The 20,561-nt window shown below is 41.3% G+C and overlaps 1 protein-coding gene across 6 annotated transcripts in view; it reads right to left on the bottom strand.

Moving 5' to 3' along the window:
* DAPL1 (death associated protein like 1) overlaps nucleotides 1–20,561 on the bottom strand; it is a 55,140-nt gene that overhangs the window by 16,416 nt on the left and 18,163 nt on the right. For 3 of the 6 annotated variants that reach the window (XM_042948868.1, XM_042948870.1, XM_042948874.1), the window contains exon 4: nucleotides 7,422–7,524. The exons of 2 other annotated variants lie outside the window; for them this stretch is intronic. In XM_042948868.1, coding sequence (XP_042804802.1) covers nucleotides 7,422–7,524 — 103 coding nt within the window. Of the gene's footprint in view, nucleotides 1–7,421; nucleotides 7,525–16,184; nucleotides 16,614–20,561 lie in introns of those variants that run through there. One more of the 6 variants, XM_042948873.1, reaches the window with a different exon arrangement.

Genomic DNA, 20,561 nt, shown 5'->3' with positions numbered 1-20,561 from the left:
CCGTGACGTGGACTGCTCACTCCAAAGCCCTTAGCTACAGGGTCGGTTCTGCCCTCGCCGTGGTGACTCTGCGGCTTGCAGGCCAGACCTCTCTTCTCATTTCTCCATCTTCTCTGAGACCTGAGGGAAATTCTGGTACCATCCAAGCCTCTTAGGGAAGCTTGTCAAAGGAGAGGCTAGCTCTGTCCCTCTGTTTAGACTTGTCCTACTCAAGTTGCTACTCTAATACAGCTGCCCAGTGGTGGCTCGGAAGAGGCTTCTTCCCAGGGGTTCAAGAGGGAAGCAGGACATGAGTGACCCCTGGCCTCCTCTCCCTCCCTTCAGACCTATCTGGATTTAGGAGTCACTCTCCTCTCCTCTCTGAGTGCTCCTGCCAAGCAAGTGATCAAATTCTTTCCTGGAGGGCAAGCTCTTCTTACATCTTGTAGAATTCCTTCTCCCACCAGTTCTGTAAAAGCCTGACTCCTGCTCTATATATCTGAGAGGAAGTTTTTAAAATACCGAAACCCTTTTCTCTCTCAAAAGGGTTTGGCTCTTGGCTCTGAAAGCTTGAATTTCAAAACTATTGTTTCTGCTGGTTCCTTTAAAAGGTAGGTACTGAACATCACAACTGAGCAGTGATTTTTTTGTTATTGTTCTGAACTGTATCTCACCTCCCGCTGTAACAAGCTTTATTGAGTTAAAAAGGATTAGACTGTAAAGAAATAGGGGAATAAAAAAAATACGTTGGGTAATATTAGGAAAAAAACACAAAACCATGCACACAGAGCCCCCCCCACAGCCATGGGCTATTAGATCTTGTTTTGGCCTGGCCAGCATTTAAAACATTCAACTAGTTGGCGATATTTTCAGTTGGATGATTTAATCTAAAAAGGTGTATTTCTGCCTTCTCTTGGAGTCATGGTGACCTTGGGCTGTGGCAGTCACCAGGATCTGGCCTGCCCCAGAGGTCAAGGCTGCCCACCCCAGTTTGTTGAAGCTCCTGTTCAGGGCCCCTTGCACATTCCCCTCCTGGCCAAGCCCCAGAGGGCATTTGTAACTTCCGCCCTCAGTAGCAATTTTCAGCCTCAATCCTTCCTGTTGTACCTCTTAAGTTATTCCAGAACTTTGTACCTTCCTTAAACTCCTTACTCTCCCCCAAGCCCACTCCCCTGCACTCTCACCAGATGACCTATTTTGTTGAGAAAACTGAGGCCAGAATTACTGACTCTTCTAGCTGCTGTCCAGCCTACAAAGTTCTCTACGTCCATGTTGGTCTTGCCTCCACTCTCAGGATGGATAGTCTTCCTTTTGGTCAAAGCAACCTCTTCAGTTATGCTATTTGAAAACCATAATGTTGGGGTGCCTGGCTGACTCAGTTGGTTAAAGCATGCAACTCTTAATCTCGGGGTTGTGAGTTCAAGCCCCATGTTGGGAGTTGAGCCTACTTAAAAAAAATCTAATTAAAAAAAGAGTAGGCAAAAATAAATAAATAAATAAGTAAAAACCATAATGTTTTTTATGATTATAGAAATGACATACTCTCGTAACTGTTCAACCAAAGTTAAAAATAAAAGTAGTCCCTTCCACAAACCCACAATGATACTATTCTCCAAAAGTAAATGCTGTTAAATTACTGTTAAATATATGACAGGTATCCTTCTGATTTGCATACACAGTTACAACCACACATAAACTTAAATATATATGCATACACATTGTTCTATTATATTTTTCCAACCCTGTGATTGCGTATTGTCATACAATTTGTTTTTTTTTCTACTTAACAGTGATTGTAAATGCCTTTATGTGGTAGTTACATGTAAACATTACCTTTTTAATGTTCCATTGTTTGAGCATGTCATACTTATTCAAACTTCTTCAAAAATTGGTAGTGTATTCTTACTAAAAATAAACCAAATTATACAGAAGTGTAACAAGTGAAAGATTCTTTCTGCCCCATGATCCTCTTCTCCCATTCTTCCAGGGGTAATTAGTATTGGCAGTTTATTGGGAATCTTTAGAAACTTTTAAAAAGTCAGATATGTTGAAGTCTAATTCATAGAGTAAACTTTGCCTTGTGCAGTGTATAAATGTATGTAGTTGTGGAACCAACACCACAACTAAGTTATGGAACATTTTCATCACAAAAAACTTCCCTTGTGTCCCTTACGGTGACCTCCTTCCTGACCTCCAGCCCTGGCAACCACTGATCCATTTTCTGTTCCTATGGTTTTGCTTTTTCTTTTTCTTTTCTTTTCTTTTTTCTTAACGTTTATTTATTTTTGAGACAGAGAGAGACAGAGCATGAACGGGGGAGGGTCAGAGAGAGGGAGACACAGAATCTGAAACAGGCTCCAGGCTCTGAGCTGTCAGCACAGAGCCTGACACGGGGCTCGAACTCACGGACCGTGAGATCGTGACCTGAGCCGAAGTCGTTCGCTCAACCGACTGAGCCACCCAGGCGCCCCGTTTTTCTTTTTCTTTTTTTAATTTTTTTTTTTTTAATGTTTATTTATTTTTTGAGAGAGAGAGACAGAGTGTGAGCAGGGGAGGGGCAGAGAGAGCGGGAGACACAGAATCGGAAGCAGGCTCCAGGCTCCGAGCTGTCAGCGCGGAGCCCGATGCGGGGCTCGAACTCACAGACTGTGAGGTCATGACCTGAGCTGAAGTCGGAAGCCCAACCGACTGAGCCACCCAGGCGCCCCCGTTTTGCTTTTTCAAGAGGGTCATATAAATGGAATTACACTGCGTGTAGCCTTTTGACGGTGGCTTCTTTTACTTAGCCTAATGCATCTGAGATTCATCCATGTTGATGTGTTAACCAGTCCTTATTTTGTCTAGTAACAGAAATAGCTTTTGTTTTCAAATATGAAATCCTGCTATACCTATATTTTAGCTATATACATATATATATATGTATGTATTTGTTTGTTTACTTAAATAGTATAACCCTACTTCACATAATTTATCAGATCCAGATCTAATTCTTTTTCATGGCTTCAGAATATTCCATCATATACTTGCTATGTAATGTAATTCACTGTTATTCTCTCTCTCAAAGATATTATTTTATTTTTATTTTATCATTATTATTTTTTTAAGTAGGCTCCATGCTGTGTGAGGAGCCCAAAGCGGGGCTTAGATTCATGACCCTGAGCTCAAGACCTGAGCTGACAGCTAACAGCTTGGAGCCTGGAACCTGCTTCAGATTCTATGTCTTTCTCTCTCTCTATCCCTTCCTTCCACCTCCAAGTTTGCTGTCTCTCTTTCTCTGAAAAATAAATAATAAACATTAAAAATATGTACTTATTAACTATTTGATTTTTGTCTTCTATGAAATGCCAGTATAACTTTTGTTCATTTTTCTATTAGGTTGTCACTTTAAAAAATGAATTTGAAGGAATTCTTTATATAATAAGTAGACTAGAAATATTTTTTCTAGTCTTTATTTGTTTGTGGGGTCTATAGAAGCTGTTTGCTTTGTATCAATTCTGTAACACTTTTATTTATGATGTCTGGATCATATCATATATGGGGAAATTTTTCCATGTTTAAAGCTACTCTCAACTCCAGAATTTAATTAATCCTTTGCTGATAGACATGTCAGTTGTTTCAAATTTTCCATGTTGAACCCTCTTGTACATATCTCTTTGCTTTTAAAGAATCTTGTAATCTTGTATATTTTTTCCTCTTATTGAGGATTTTTATAAGTTTTTTTGGTAAGACTTGTTTCTGTAAGATAAATTTCTAGAAGCTGGATCAAAGGATAGTCTTATTTCAAATTTTATGTATCTGTGCTCTTGGAATTCACATCCATCAGACTATTTTGGTACCCTGTTCTATCAGGTATTCTCTCTCCTACATACATCTTTGGCATCTCTCAATCTATGGGCTCTTTCTTTTCAGCTTACAAGTATGCTCTGGACTCATACTTTCCTAGAAACAAAGCAAAATAAAACAAAATAAATTCTCTTGAGTGTGCATTTTTTTTTCTAGTTGCCATCACATCTCTTTTCTTCTTAGTCAACCTGTTGAAGGGTGGTCCATGCTTTCTTATTGTGCATTAGTGCTGTCCACTGCCATCTGTATCCTACCCCTTGTACTCCACTGATGTTGCTGTGGAAAGGACACCTAGGGACCTCCAGATGGTTTCCCAACTTCATCTACTGGCCACTCGCTCCTCCCTGTTACTCACTAGTTTCTGCCTCCATGACACCAGCTCTTTCCTGTACTCACCTTCCTGGTCAGACTTTTTCCCCATCTCCTTTGGGTTCCAACTACCAATTCTCACTCCCTTAACTTTGGTGTTCCCACTGCTTTGTTCTTGATCCAGTGTTCTTCTTTCCATACATGTCCACCCCATTGATTATATGTATGTACTCACACTTAATGTAATGCCAACCACACATGTAGGCTGAATGATGTCCCCTAATTATCTCCAGGTCCTAATTTTTGGAGCCTGTGAATGTTTCCTTATTTGTCAAAAGGGATTTTGCACATGTGAATAAGTTAAAGCTCTTAAAATGTGGACATTATCCTGGATTATCTGGGTGGACCCAATGTAATTACTAGTGTCCTTATAAAAGGGAGGCAGGGGGAGACTTGACTATTGAAGAAGCAAGCATTATTTTACAATGCTGGCTTTGAAGATGAACAAAGGGCAGTGAGCCAAGGAATGTAGTTGGTTTCTAGAAGCAGGAAAAGGTAGGGAAAGTTCTCCTCCAGAGCCTCCAGAAGGAACCAGCCCTACTGATACCTTGACTTTTGGCCCAATGAGATGGATTTTAGACCTCTGACCTTAGAACTGTAAGAGAATAAATCTGTATTGTGTTAAGCCACCAAGTTTGTAGTAATTTGTTATAGCAGCCTCAGGATAAATACAATGCCCAAATCTGTATCTCTAATACTAGAACTCTCCTCTGATCATCAGAGTCATAGCTGTGTCTGCTTTCTATCATCAAATTCAACATGACCCAAACAGAAGTTATCACCTCCCTCTTCTACCTAGGTTTCCCTGTTTCATTTAATGGAACCACCACTCCCTGAGTCACACAAGTCAGAACCCAAGTGTCTTCCTGGTCTTCTCTCATCCACAGTCTTAGTCATCAAGCCCTGCAGTGTTTTTTCAAATATGCCTCCTCTTCTCCATTCCTATAGCCTTTTGCCCACGGATTGATCCCCTCCTCAAATCCATTCTTCATGTCAAAGCCAAGATGAGCCTTCTAAAAGGCAAACCTGCCTAAGCTCCTTCCTTTAACAGCTGCCCAGAGTCAAGTCCCAGCTCTGTGGCAGACCATACAGGGCCCTCCCCTCCCTCTTAGTCACATCTGTGAACACCTTGAACTCCACTGACACTGAGCTGTTTGCCATTTCCCCATCTATACTAGGTAGTTTGATGTTTTCATGAAACTTCATGACCTGCACCCCTGCTGCCCCCATCCTTCTTTTTCTGGTCAGCAGTTACTTGTCTTTGTAACTTTGCTAATTTTCTCTAATGAGGCAGGGCTAAGTGTCCTTCCTTTGTTCTCCTATAGCATTTTGTGAGTGCATATTACAGCACAGCAGTTTCTACATGAAAGAGGCATTATCTGTATGCATCTTGCAGCCAGGACCAATGTCTTATCCATTTTTTAAAGCTCAGTGGTTTGTACAAGACCTGGTAAGTGTCTGTTGAACTGAACTAAATTGTACTGCAGACAGAAAAAAAATATTCCATTCGCTTATAATATTTAAAAAATTTGGAAACTTCTCTTTTATAAGCTTAATCTCCTCTGAAAGTTCTGGGCTATAGCCATGTAGAGCAAAAAACAAAAACACAAAACAAACACTGTCTGAAAATTCCCAGAGAGAGGCATTTAAAAAAAGAACAATGCACATGTAAGTAAACTCTGTGGTCAACCCATCTTCTCAGTGTTCTTTCAAGAAACATATTTAAAATTTTATTGTTCCTCGATGTTCAAAACTTGTCAGCATATTTAAGAAAATGTCTAGGTATTTTGAATTTGATCTTTGACAATCCCAGAAGTTGACTTTTCTAGTCAGCTGTGAAATATAAATGCAAAGCACATATAATTTAACCCACAGCCAAATTTTAGGGTTGGGCATACATTCTGTGTAAATAAAGGAAGTAGGTATTATATCCATTTCTTTATAAAGATCATATCTTAAAGTGATAGAATGGGGAGATCTACATGATATACTGCTAGGTGACCAAAGCAAAGTGCAGAATGGTGTGTACAGCACGGCCCATTTTCTGTAAGGAAAGGAGGAATAATATATACTCATATCTGCATAAATAATCACTGGAAGGGGGCGCTTGTATGGCTCAGTTAGTTAAGCGTCCAACTTCAGTTCAGGTCATGCTCTCACAACTCTTGAGTTCAAGCCCCACCTCGGGCTCTGTGCTGACAACTCGGAGCCCAGAGCCTGCTTTGGATTCTGTGTCTCCCTCTCTCTCTGCCCCTCCCCAGCTCAAGCTCTGTCTCTCTCTCTCCCCCTCAGAAATAAAGAAACATTAAAAAAATTTTTTAAAAATCACTGGAAAGATAAATCAGAAACTTAGAAATGTAATTATCTGCAGGTGTGAGAGGTAGCTAAGTGGACGGTGATGCGGCAGGAGTGACATTTCTCAGTGTCTACCTTTTCCAAGCGTTCAGATTTTTCAATCATATAAATGCATACTCTATTTAAAATAACTGTAAAAAATAATTGTAAACAAATAAAATAATATCAGATGTAAGCCAGTAATATTCCCAGTGTGATATGCTACCATTTGAGAAGCAGTAGTGTATTCTTAGATTCTGGCCTAGAGTCTTTTTTACTTTCAACACTTGATTTAGAAATAATATCAAATTAAAAAAATAAAAACAGCACAAAGAAGATCTGTGCACCATTTACCAGGTTAACCTATTATTAGCATTTTATCCCATATGAGTGCACTCTATCTATCCATGAACTCCTAATTTAGTGTTTGAACCATCTAAGCTCATGATCCTCTACCTCTAAGTATTTCAGCATGTGTTTGTATCGGATATAACCACAGTACAGTTATCAGGTTCATGAATTGGCAGTGATATCATGTGAACCAGAGAGTCTTCTTGGGGAAACAAATGTTTCCTAAACCTAAGACTCGTCTTAACTTTTACGTTGTACCAAAAGGTCATTGGGCAATCTACTGTCACAGGTGAGGAGTGAAATTAAGTATATCACGGTGGAGCTCATCAAACACTTCAGACAGTGTCCATCAGTCAGTCTCAGACCTTGTATTTCCTCCTCTCTTTGGTATATAGCAAGCCATTCATTTCTAAAAGCCTGAAGCTTCCCCCAAGTCTTAAATAAAAAAGTTCTACGTCCTCCCATTACAGTTCAGTAATGGGATTAGAAGAAGATTTCTCAATTACACATTGTTTAAAAGTAATTTAAAAATATATAAATATCACCTGTTTCAAACTCGTTTGTTTGCATCCATCTGCAACAGTGATAAATGTGATCAGGTTCTGGACTTGCCTTTTTTTGTCTCTGACTTTGTTGCTGAGTTTGGTCCTGTCAGAGAAAGAAGAAATATGGATGCAGAGGTAAGACTGAGAGGTCTACAGAAGGAAGGGAGGCTGGTCTTGCCCCCCAGGACTATGTTGAAGACCTCAAGTCTCGTACAGCTAGTTCAGTCTACTTAGAGGTAGTGCTTTGCAACCCAAGGTCTAGGTGTTTTGCTTTTTTTTTGTTTTTTTGTTTTTGTTTTTGTAATTACGGAAGCATTCCATAAACATTAATGTCAAACGTCATGTTTCAGGTAAATAACATTGAAGAATGATTCTTTCATTAATACAATCCTTGTGAAGACGTGGATAGTGGTAAGGAGGTGACCTTCCTGAGTGGGACGCATGCCAGGCTATGCTGGGTTTTGTGACTTAGTTTTGGGGAGGGTTCTTTCCTCCTACCCCCTATTCCCTTACTACCTTTGGACCCCCCAGTTCCTATCCACAAAACCTGACATTCCTGGGTCACTGCAGTAGAGGGATGTATTTACGCCATCATTTAACCAATCCTTTGTGGATGGAAATATGGATTTTTCTTTAAAAAAGTTTTTTTTTGGCCTATTGTTATGTACACAACACCTTGATGAAAACCTTGTGTTTATATATATCTGTTAACTTGTTCTATGGTTTTTACAGAATAAATTTCTAAAAGTGGGGTTGTTGGATCAAAGAAGTATGTCTCTATTTTTGACTTTAAAAAAAAATTTTTTTTTAACGTTTATTTATTTTTGAGACAGAGAGAGACAGAGCATGAACGGGGGAGGGTCAGAGAGAGAGGGAGACACAGAATCCGAAGCAGGCTCCAGGCTCAGAGCTGTCAGCACAGAGCCTGACGCGGGGCTCGAACTCACGGACCGCGAGATCATGACCTGAGCCGAAGTCGGACGCCCAACCGACCAAGCCACCCAGGCGCCCCTCTATTTTTGACTTTTGATACCTCCTACCAAACTGTCTTCCAGAAAGTATGCAACAATTTACAGTCCCACTAACAGTGTATGAGAATATGGTGTCCTACTGTTAGGACCCACCCGGTCTCCGGAAGATTGCAGTTAAACATTGGCTGGGTGTCTGGGTTTATATCCTACTTATGTAATACATTAGCTTCGCTATTCAGTAAATGATGTAATCTAGCTAAATATTTCCTTTTCCCTCCAAGGGAAATGATAATACCTTCTCACGGGGCTGTTGTGGAAATAAATGAGATACTGACACCTGTTACTGCTTCTAGCTCCAGTCCAAGCCCCAAGAATAGCTTTTCAGTTGCCTTGTCTAGTCTGAGGCTGGGGGTAAAGCCAGACCCCAACACTGGGGACAGTGAGCTAGGATGGGGCCTTGGGAGGGAGCTAGAATATAAAAACAGTGCCAACCTTTATCACCTTCTTTATGTGTGTCATGACACATGACTGATGTTTCAATATCTAGTTTTCTGTTGTTTATTATTTTTTTTTGGTAACATTTTCTGAGGTAATGTGTATATCATACAATTCACCTACTTAAGTGTACAACTCAATGGGGTTTAGTATTTTCAGAGGTATGCAACCATAAATACAATCAATTTTAGAATATTTTCATCACTCCAAAAAGAAACCCACAGTCTTTAGCTGCCACCACCAAATATCTGCATCCCTCCACTTACCCCAGCCCTAGGTAACCCCTAGTCAACTTTCTGTGTCTATAGGTTTGCCTAATCTGGACATTTCATATAAATGGAATTATACAATATGCGGTCCTTTGTGACTGGCTTCTTTCATTTATAATGTTTTCGGGATTCATCCATGTTGACAAATAATATCCCACTGTATGGATATACTATATCTTGTTTACTCATTCATAAGTTGATGGACATTTGGGTGGTTTTCAACTTTTTGTTATTACAAATAATGCTGCTATAAACATGTCTATACATGTTTCTGTATGGACATGTTTTTACTTCTTGGGTATCTATAATAAATAATATTGTAATGGATATCTTGGCAGAAAAGACTAGGGAAAAATCACCATGTCAAAAGAAAAGCATGAATAAGGGTCTGGGGGTGTTTGGGGCTTAACCTCTCTGGACAATACATTCGGAATCTGTAAAATGGGTTGTTGTAAATATTAGAGGTTAGATATAACAGAACACCCTTGGCACACAGTAAAATCTCAGAAAATGATAGTTACTATTGTACAGCCACCAAACCTTGAAGTAAAAGCCCTCTTGGTCCTAGCCTCTGCATCAGTCCATCCTGTCAAGATTATCAGATTTCCCTGGTTTTTCATTTTTATGACCTTGTATTTTGTTTTGTCAGTCTTGGCATAAGCCTTCAGTAACTGCCAGATTGATACCGTCTGAGGAAACTAAAGCTGGGCTCTGGCCAAAAGTCAGCTGTTTCCTTTCAACCTTCACATCTGACCTCTAGCTGAATTCTCCTTGTTGCTAACTTCTTTCCCTCCACCCCCACTGCAGGCTCTGCTCTTATACCCCTCAGGTCCTCAGGAACTAAGGATTGCTGTGCAAACCTGAGGAGCAAAATGCAGCTTGTGTGAGATGATGGTCCACGGGCCAAATCCAACCCACAGGCTGGAACTGTTTGGTTTGCACAGTGTACAATAACAAAAAATTCACCTAATACATAAAAACCAGGAGATCTCACACAAAACTATTCCAGGCTGTTTTTGAAAGAAATCAGGTGTGTCAGTATGGGGCCCTCATCCTTGCTCGGAAAAAACAGACTGACTTGTCCTACCTCAGCTCCTTCCTTTGGTGCACTTCAGGGCTACCCGGAAGGGAGGTGAAGTGACCAGTCTGTGGAGGAACAGCAAAGACCATTGTCTGCCACTTTCTTATGTGACCATGGCGCCATCCCTCCTCTCCCACTTCTTCCCCATTGTCGTTTATCCCCGCTAAGCCCCTGGCATGTTTTGTGATTTCATACCAGTCTAGACTTTATTTTCCACTTTGTTGAGTATTCATTATGTTGTGGAAACTTTCCTACGAAAGTCTCCCACTCTACGCTTGTAAAGATAGCGGCATCTTATTCTCAACGTCTACCTTCTTTCCTTTGTAAAATATCGTGAGCGCCTTATTTCACTGTTCAGCTCACTGCACCTCTTTAGTGTCTGCCGTCGAAAACAGTGGTTTGCTCAGTTCTTAAAAGCCTGGTGGAGCTAGACACCATGTCTGCCAGGGCCAGGATGGCTCTCTTGCTTCCAGATCTGGCTCACTTAGAACCACTTGACCCATGATGTCTGCTGTCGGATCACTTGTTTCTTCCATCAGCCATGGCCAAGTGCATTGCTCAATCTTTCCTTGCACTTGATATGTCTGATTAAACCCTTCCATTATCTCCAGGCTCTCTTTTGGTACCGGATTCTGCCCGTTTTAATCTTGCAACAATCCTCTCTCTTTTCACAGACCTTCGATTTTTGAAGGGAGTGTTTTTGTTCTTGCGTGACCTGATTCTGCTCTTAACCCCATTCTGTTACATCCATTCTTTGATTTTACTGTTTCGGCCCCGGTGTCTTCACCTTGGTTTTATCTGTCTGTGCTGTCTCTTAAATGCTTCTGTGGCAATATCTATTTTATTCTTGGAAGCCTTTGCCTATATTCCTTTGGAAAACTCTCTTTATGTCATTGAAAAAAAAGTTCCATTATTCTGTAATCTTTGAAGGGGAGAATGTCTTTGGCTCTTCACTCCTTTTCCTAATTCCCTATATTTTAAGAAATTAATTTCGGGGCCCCTGTGTGGCTCAGTCAGTTAAGCGGCAGACTTTGGCTCAGATCATGATCTCACAGTTTGTGGATTCGAGCCCCGCGTCAGGCTCTGTGCTGACAGCTCAGAGCCTGGAGCCTGCTTCGGATTTGATGTCTCCCTCTCTCTCTCTCTCTGGCCCTCCAGAGTGCTCGCACTCTGTCTCTGTCTCTCTCTCAGAAATAAAGATTAAAAAAAAATTTTTAAAAGAAACTAATTTCAATCTCTGCCACCACATGAATAGAAAGAATAACTTGTGTCTTTTAAACAAAACCCTGAAAATTGGAACTCGAATGGCTTTTCCCCTATTGAAGGATTTGATTAGTCCCAAACCAGTCCTTTCACATAGATTTCTGTCTTCAAATTCAGCTCTATTTTAAAGTCAGAATTATATCCAGATCCTCTCTGTTTGGGGACCTCTAAGCTTCAGCTCCAGCCTGTGATCTCACGGGGTCATGGAGGATAGCTCTAGATTTGGGATTAAGAGATTTCCAGAGAAATTCCTCCACTTACACTATTACACCCTGGGAATCTCTTAACTTCTCTGAGGCTCATCTTTGTCATCTGCAAAGTGGGGTAGTGACAGCTATCATCTTGTGAATTTTGTGAAGATTTCATGAAATCCTGTATGCAAAAGCAGGTTCAAAATTCTGTCTGTATTATGTATTTTTTATTTTTTTATTTAAAAAAAAAATTTTTTTTTCAACGTTTTTTATTTATTTTTGGGACAGAGAGAGACAGAGCATGAACGGGGGAGGGGCAGAGAGAGAGGGAGACACAGAATCGGAAACAGGCTCCAGGCTCCGAGCCATCAGCCCAGAGCCTGACGCTGGGCTCAAACTCACGGACCGCGAGATCGTGACCTGGCTGAAGTCGGACGCTTAACCAACGGCGCCACCCAGGCGCCCCATGTATTATGTATTTTTACTTGGAGCTCTGCTCACCCTAATTTCATGTGTTTGTCTTTCAGTCCTTCAACATTTCCTTTGGAAGTTCTCTGCTTTTTCTTTTGGCTTATTTTTCTTGGCTCAGGTTCTCTGTCACTTCACCCTTTATAATTAATTAATTAATTAATTAATCACTCAGAACATTTTTGGATGAAAATGTTGACATCCTGATAGTTGATGTCAGACTTATTGGAAACAGGGAGATTATTTGGGGGGTAAGGTGGCTCCCTGAGGTTGTGTTTTCCAGGGGTCAAGACAACACGAGAAATACTAATTGCTGATGTGGAACTGAACAGAAATTAGGAGGCGGGAAGAGCAGAAAAATGAGGATGGGGGTGAGAGAGGGGAAGCCATCAGCAAGATGGTGGGAGGAATAGGGGCCTGCCGGGGCTACGATGAGCAGTGAACAAAATCCTGGGTTGAGGGGAATGGGTAGTGGAAGGACATACACATAAAATCTGGGATAGCTCATATTCTGCTGCAGGTTGTCTGGTTGCTGTGATGTAAACTCTGCTAAATCTTCCATATGTTTATTACCCTCTGGAGTAGGCTTTTGGGAAATCATGGAAAAGGGCCAAAATGAGATCAGGGTGGTGGGACTCAGGGACACCAAATTCGTTGGAAATCAGAGGTGATTCCTGGAGATTCACAGACATTGTGGAAGGGCTTTGAACATCCACTAGGGGTAGGCTGGGGTTTGAGCTCATCTGATGTATTTGAAGGGGGCAGTGACTCCAGCTGACATCCCAACATGCACTTGAAAACATAATACATACCCCAAAATCAGCCATACCCACCTTGGACTTGGGTTCCATCTAAAGAAAGCCTATCACCCCATTAGTCCTCTGAGTAACCTCAGAACTAGCTATTTGTTAGGGTTTTCTATATTCTTTTCCTCAACAAGAACTAATTTACCCCAGTGGCTTCTTCCTGTACCTTTAGTTCTCTCCCACTAACTTTACATTTACCTGTTTCTTTTCTTCAACCTGAAGACCACCTTCATTTTCTACCTCCCTTTCTGAGGTTCTGCCTCTCACTGCCTCCTCAAATTTCACAGCTGTCATTTCTGTGGGCACGACTGGCTCAGCTGTGTGTGTGTGTGTGTTTGCACTTGTTGCTGGCTCTTGTAGCTCACACAGCAATACCAGTCTTCTTTCACAGTGAAAGATTCTTGGATTGTTTATATAACACTCTCTTTTGCTCCACAATATTTGTAAAATTTTGTTTACAGGGAGAGAGGGAGAGGGAGAGGGAGAGAGGGAGAGAGAGAGAGAACACACGAGTGTTTATCTTTTGGAGATAGCATGCTGAAGTATTTATAGATGAAATTATGCTTGGGATTTGCTCTAAAATAATCCAGAAGGAGAGAGGAAGAAGGAGAAGTCGGGGGCTGGGTGCTATAGATTCAACAAGATTGGCCATATTGTTGAAGCTTTGTGATGAGTACCTGAGGGTTCAGCATGATATTCACACAACTCTTGTGTATGTTTGAAAATTTCCATAATAAAAACCTTAACTAAAGACTGTTTATTCAAGATCTGCATGTGGGTTAGTGATCTCCCTAGCCAACACATTTTTTCTTTACTGTGTAAGACCTCCTCCTCAGCATGCCCCCCATTCTCACCAAGCCATTTCTAAACTCGCTCTGCATGTTGATCTGTTGGCATGCCTGTTCCCCTTTGGTCTAGGGTCTTGTGGTAGGCAGGGGCCACTTTGTACTCATCTTTGTGTCCCAGTGCCTCAGACAGCGTGCTGAACTGAACTGAAATGAGCTAAAGAAGAGTGTCCGCCAGCAAATCCCCAGCCTCGTACCTCCTGACACAGTCCTCCACCATTGTCATGGTTTTTGCTGGGCCTGTGAACATATCACAGGGGCTTCCAGTGAGTGGAACCACAGCACATCCATGCAGGGCTTACTCCTCAGAAGGGGGAGGGAACAGCCACTTTGGCTTTCAACATGTACAGCCATATCACCACAAAGCAATCTGATTGGACTGGCCCTTTTCCTATTACACATTCTCTGAGATAATTTCAATTCCTTTCAGATCTGAAGTTCACATCAAACTTCCCCCTTTCTATAATTCGGTGATTTGAGTGACTGCAATTGTGGGCCTAAATTACTGCTGGGGTCCTTACTGCATAACCTCCCTTTGAGCAGCATCTCTTCTCTTGCAATACATCTTCCAATCTAGAGGGAGAGACTAGTACCCTTCTTCTCTTCTTCCTTCCTTTGGGTGGTTGGCCCTCCTATCACCTGCAGGAGAGGCAAGTCTAGCGGTCCTGCCATCTGAGCTTCCCATTTCCTATATCACCCTCCTCTGTTTAGTCCTCGCTTCCATCTGACCCCAAATCTTCAGCTTTTCCTTTAATTCCTATTCGAGGCTCATTTTATAGCACTTCTTATAGTTCTCCTGCTACTATAGTTTTAGAAGCTTCCAGAACCGTCATCCTGGTACCACCTTGCTCTCACTACTCTTGAAATAGCTTATTACAAACCTCAGTGTCCATTTTGTCTTCTTCCCAGTGTGTGCCACTGGTAAAGTTAAACTGGGGGTGGGGTGGGGGTCAGGTGTTATTACACCCATTTGACAAGGATCAGAAAGGGTAAGTGGCTTGTTTAAGGTTTAAGAACTAGTAAGGGTCAGAAGTAGAATCCTAGTCTCCTAATCTCCTAGTCTAGTGTTCCAGCTGGTATCTACTATCCTCTTTACACTTTGCTACTGTCCCTCTGGGGATTCATGGCTGACCTTGAACTTCTGTACATTTATAAGAACAAGTGCGCCTCACAACACTTAAATATTCCAGCAAGGAGTATTTCTGACAATGGTCTCAGAGGACCAGGAACTGAGCTAAGCCAAAGTGAGGTGGTTAGAACTAACTGTCTTATTGATTCATACTGGCATTGGCTGAAGTTTCAATATTGTCTCAGACAATTTTCTTTTTCCTGAAAAAGAGCCAAACAATGCTGGGGGTGGGGGGTCATGCATCAGCATGACCACTGGGCTTCAGCCAAGTGCTTTTGGAGTTCCAGGAATCAGAGATAGGCATGGCACCTGGTCACTCCCCAAGGGTTATCAACCTATAATGTGATGGACTCGAGTACTGACCACTTTTTTGGGTCAAGACAAGTGTTGATTGTTGGATAGCATTATTATTTAAAAAAAATTTTTTTAATGTTCATTTATTTTTAAGAGAGACAGAACATAAGTGGGGGAGGAACAGAGAGAGAGAGGGAGACACAGAGTGTGAGCTGTCAGCACAGAGCCCAACACAGGGCTCGAATTCATGTGCGGTGAGATCATGACCTGAGCCAAAGTCTGATGCTTAACTGACTGAGCCACCCAGGTGCCCCAGATAATATTATTAATTAGAGGTGCAGAATAGAACTGTGACAGATAACCTTCGTGAAAAAAGAACCTGGTTGTCCCTACTATCACCTGAAGACAGCCTTGGCTATTCACACATGAGTATATGGGGTGGGGAGGGAGGGAGGGAGGGAGACGGAGACAGAGAGAGAGAGAGAGAGAGAGAGAGAGAGAGCGCTGTGGAGGGTAGGAGAGCTAGAGCAGGGTTAGCTATGGCAATACTTTCCCTCCTACTCCTACCTCCAATTAAAATCAACATCTATACCCCAACCACAATGCCCTGTAGCGTTGTGACCCCCTAGGTTCTACAGATGAACTTTGTGGGCAGCCCTGAGCAAATCTCCAATGGAAACTCTAATTCTACCTTCCACCCTTGATTGCTTTGCAGAGGAGAGTATGTTTGTAACAAATCTAAAATTTTCATTTTCCCTCACCAAGCCTTCAAAATAAACTAAGTATTTATGCGGGGAACTGGAAACGACATTTTACCTCAAAGGAAAACTCGAGGATCTTAAGATAAACATATGGAGAAGACTCACTCCTCATGTTTGCATAGAGTATTGACCTTTATACAGCCTTTGTACTCATTTGTCCTTTAGGAAGAACTCACTGTGAGTAGAACAGCTCAGGGTCAGCATCAAGGAGAGAAAGACTTATCCTGAGAGGTGGAGTGGAATAGTCAAGTATTCTGGATTCTCCACTCATTCAACAGAATTACATGTGTAAACTTCAGTGGGCTCCTGACCTGCATCAAAAGGAGGCCCAGGAAGGCACTGGATTTATAACTTTGGATGCTTTATTATCTGAAGTAAAAAGATACAAAAGCTGTTTTATTTACCAAGCAAGTGCACTAGACCTATGGAAAATTTTGGTCCTTTTGCTAAGCTGTCGGATGTTTGAGGCAGTTGGCCAGACGGCTGTGTTTTACGTCCCAGCTTAACATTTCCGAGGCTGCTGAATAATGTGGATCCTTTTCAGTGGAGTGACCTTCTCCAGAGCAGGTCTGGGTTTTTGATGTGCCATATGCACTGCTGCTGGAAATTTATGGCTCAGCTAGAGGTGAGAAAGAAAGAAAAAATAAGCGTATTGGACCTTTTTTGGTCATGAAGTATGAGTAGCAGAGAACAATACGGTTTGGTCAGGGGAACCTCACAGTTTTTGGTTACTTCTTTAGTATCTCTTTTCCTAAACCACCTCCAGCTCTGGGCTCATATGTGTATATGTTCACCTGGGTTTTCTCTCATTAGCTGGCTCCTGATTTTGAAAATTATAAATAATAGTATATACAAGATAACATATAGAAGATACATGTGCATTTATATGTATGTTTTGAAGTGACATCTGTACAGGTAGAAAGGGTTGATCACATCTCATTGGTCCTACAAGATTAGCAAGGATTCTGGCACTAGTATGTATATATGGATCACTATTTTCCAAGGAGGCTATGGGGACACTGGGGAAGGTCCTGTAGGGGAGGAACACCTCCATTGTCAAAAGAGCAGAAATAAGGAGCCTCTGAAAGAAGTTAGGAAGAGTTAGGGTCAGTTAGTATGTTGAAGCATGTGAAATGGCTGTATTTGTAGGTAAAAATGGTCCAGTATTGGCTATTTCACATGGTCCAATCTCTACAGCCTGGTAAATGGAAAGCTGAAGAGTGATGACCAGCTTCAGGTAACAAAAGTTCTCATTAGTCATCCCACGGAAGACATCTATGAGGAAAAGGGCTTACGTGGCTTTCAGGGGACACAGACACTTTTGACAATAAGAGGAATTTCACATGGAACCAAGAGACCTTAGGGAATTTACACTAAGGACAGCTTAAGATGAAAAAGATGCCCAATGCGGTGAGCAATTCAGACATAGTTTTCTCAGGAAGAGAATTTTGACCCAGTGACCTTTTGGGTCCATTCCAGTTCTTGGTGTCTAAGCTGATGGATAAAATAGAAAAATACCTAATAAGGACACTTGTCTTAGCCAGCAAGGAAGGGATGCCTCAGCTCATGAGGAATTTAACTTATCACTGTAGAATTTAGATGCCCTTGCCCTGACACTCAAGTTAAATAAAGGGGGAGATAAACTGCGCATGACCCCAGGCATCACATTGTTTATAGTTTGTTTGGGCTCTTCTAAGCCAGGGAAAACATATGTGCCTTATATCTCCTCTCAAATATCCCTGAGCTCTGGGCACACAGAGTTCCCCTTCATGTGAAACTTGACTCCAGAAAGTCCTTTCTTCTTAGTCTTAAAAAATTAAACAGGCTGGAAAAGTATACACTGATGTGTTAACAATGGTTATCTTTGAGGAATTATAGGGCAATTCCCAGTCATTTGCTTTACTTTGCCTATCAGTATTTTTCTAAAATTTTCATTTTACAATGAGCAGACAGAAGTAATATAATAATTAAACCCAAGGATGGTCTCTGCTGGCATTCCAGCAGGAAGGAAGACACATAATTGAGATATTGGTCATAAATGTTGCTTTAGAATCCCAAAAAAGAGCCAGTGACTTTTTTTTTTTGTCAGATCAATTATCACTGGGCCACATGACAGGCATTTTATAGTGTGGTCAGGGCAGAGTGTTTTGTTTTGTTTTTCTTTCAACATTAGAACCAAAAGGAAACTTCAGAGGCCACCAACGTTAGTAGTTTTCTTCCAGATAACTACTGGAAGTACTGGGTGTGTTTAGTGTTGACTAAAACAGATCAACCACATTCAAGAGATTACAGGTAGGACAACAATTTGGCAAGGTACTTAAAGTCAAACATAAGGTGAAGGGGTGAGAAAGGAAACAAGTTAATTCTTACCTAACAGAAATGTGGGCAAGTAACCAAGGTGAGACAGGGCAAGATGGCAAGTCGAGACTGAGGAGATGAAGCCCCAGAGTTGACTGTTGCTCTGCAGGCATGAGAGTGACCCCTGTGGGGGTGGGACAGGAGGGGACTGGCGGCACTAACTCATTACCTGATCATCTTCAGGCTTATCTCCATACTTTAGAGGTTGCATTTTTTTTTTTCTCATCACTTAAAAAATTGTGGTAAACTATGCAGAACAAAATTTACTATTTCAGCCATTTTTAAGTGTACACTTCAGTGGCATCGGATACATTTGCACGGCTGTGCAACCATCCCTACCATTCATCTTCAGAACTTCTTCATCACATCAAACTGAAGCTCTGTATCCTTTAGACAAGAACTCCTCACTCCCTCCTCCCCACTGCCAGCCTCCAGCAACCACCATTCTACCTTCTGTCTCTATGAATTCTGACTACTTCAGGTGTCGCAGAGAAGTGGACTCAGGCAGTATATTTGTCCTTTTGTGTCTGGCTTATTTCATTTAGCATAATGTCTTCAAGGGTTACCCCTGTTGTGATATGTGTCAGAATCCCTTTCCTTTTTAAGACTGAATAATATCCCACTGACTGTGTATGTACCCACAATTTGTTTATCTTTTCATTTGGATAGGCCCATAGGATAATAGACATTTGGGTTGCTTCCACCTTTTAACTATCATGAATAACGCTGCTATAAACACTCGTGTACAAACATCTATTCAAATCCCTGCTTTTAATTATTTGGGGTATATCCCACAAGTGGAATTGCTGGATCATGTGATAATTGTATGTTTAATTTTTTGAGGAACTGCCATATTGTTTTTTTATGGTGGCTGTACCATTTAACGTTTCCACCAGTAATGCACAAGGGTTAGGGGTTACATTTTAACTAAGGCATTTAACGGAGATAGATCCTAAAAGTTCCGCTCAACTGCTTTTTAGGAGGGGCTTGTTGCAGATCAGAATGAATGGGAGACTGTCCCTGGGGCCTGTTGGCCATCTGGGAACTGATCTGGGAAAGTTTAGGGGGAAAAAATTGACAGGATTGAGAAGGAAGTGGAAATAATTCTGGCAAAGACCACAGGCTTAGGGAAGTTGCCCATAATTATTAAATTACAGATGTACAGGTTTGGGGGAGTAGCAAGACTGTATAGCAACTCTTGAATATACAACAAGAGAATCAAGTTCTCTCCTACGCCCCACTCCCTTAATCAGGAACAGGAACACCTTAATGTAGAAGGACTTGGGGGTTGTCAGTGGAGAGTCTATAAAGAGTCTTCCATCAGAACTGATCAGACTGTAAATAAAATGGTCAAGTTCCAAACGCCCTAATTTTTTTCCTGTAAATTTTGTATCAAGGGCAATAGGAAGATTTTATTTTCAAACTGGAACTAGAAATAAGTAGGAATATCTTTCCAGAGTACAACCTACAACCAGCTGTCTTTCAGGCTGGCATCTGAACTTTGGGGAAGCTTTGGAATTTTCATCTTAGTTTTTTAAAAAAGATAGGGTTTCTAAAGAGAAAGGTGTTTCTTGCCAGATTTATTAGGATAAGAGAATCCAGGGTAGCCCCAGAAGAGAAAGAATTTAAGGCCAGTATATGTAAAAGGATTCTGCCTTGCTGTGACTCCATCATAGAAGGGACAACACACTGAACTTGAAAAGCAGATCAATAGAAACTACTCCATTGAGAATTTACCTTCATCTTGGGTAGTTGTGACCTCAGAACCTATAGTTTTAGTTTCAGAGAAAACACAAAAGAAGTATGATAAAAATCTTCATGACTGGAGCTAGGAGAGAAATTCTAGATGCAAGAAAATCAGCGGCAGGTTTTGTTTTAGAGCCTGAAGTTAGGTAGTGTTAGCAGACTGGAGCTCTTCCATTCATCTTTCCAGGGTGTTAACTTCCAACTTGAATGTTGGCACTTTGATTTCCACACCCCGTTAAGCAAAATGCTTAAAACAAAACATTCAGCTCCAGTCAATGAAATTCAAGGATACTCCTACAGCGATGTTAATCTACAGAACAGGAGAAACCTTTTTAGATTTGCAGATGCCTTTGATAGTTTCCACTCCCCCAGGATCCCATTTCACATACATCTCACTAACTTTGGCAATGGTGACACATCTGGCAACTTGAAAAGTGGCCCCAACTTTAACTAGGTTTCAACA

This window comes from Panthera leo, chromosome C1, assembly GCF_018350215.1.
Source record: "Panthera leo isolate Ple1 chromosome C1, P.leo_Ple1_pat1.1, whole genome shotgun sequence".
Taxonomy (NCBI): Eukaryota; Metazoa; Chordata; class Mammalia; order Carnivora; family Felidae; genus Panthera; species Panthera leo.
Note: the sequence above shows the minus strand (reverse complement) of the source record. Positions and strands in the feature narration are given on the sequence as shown.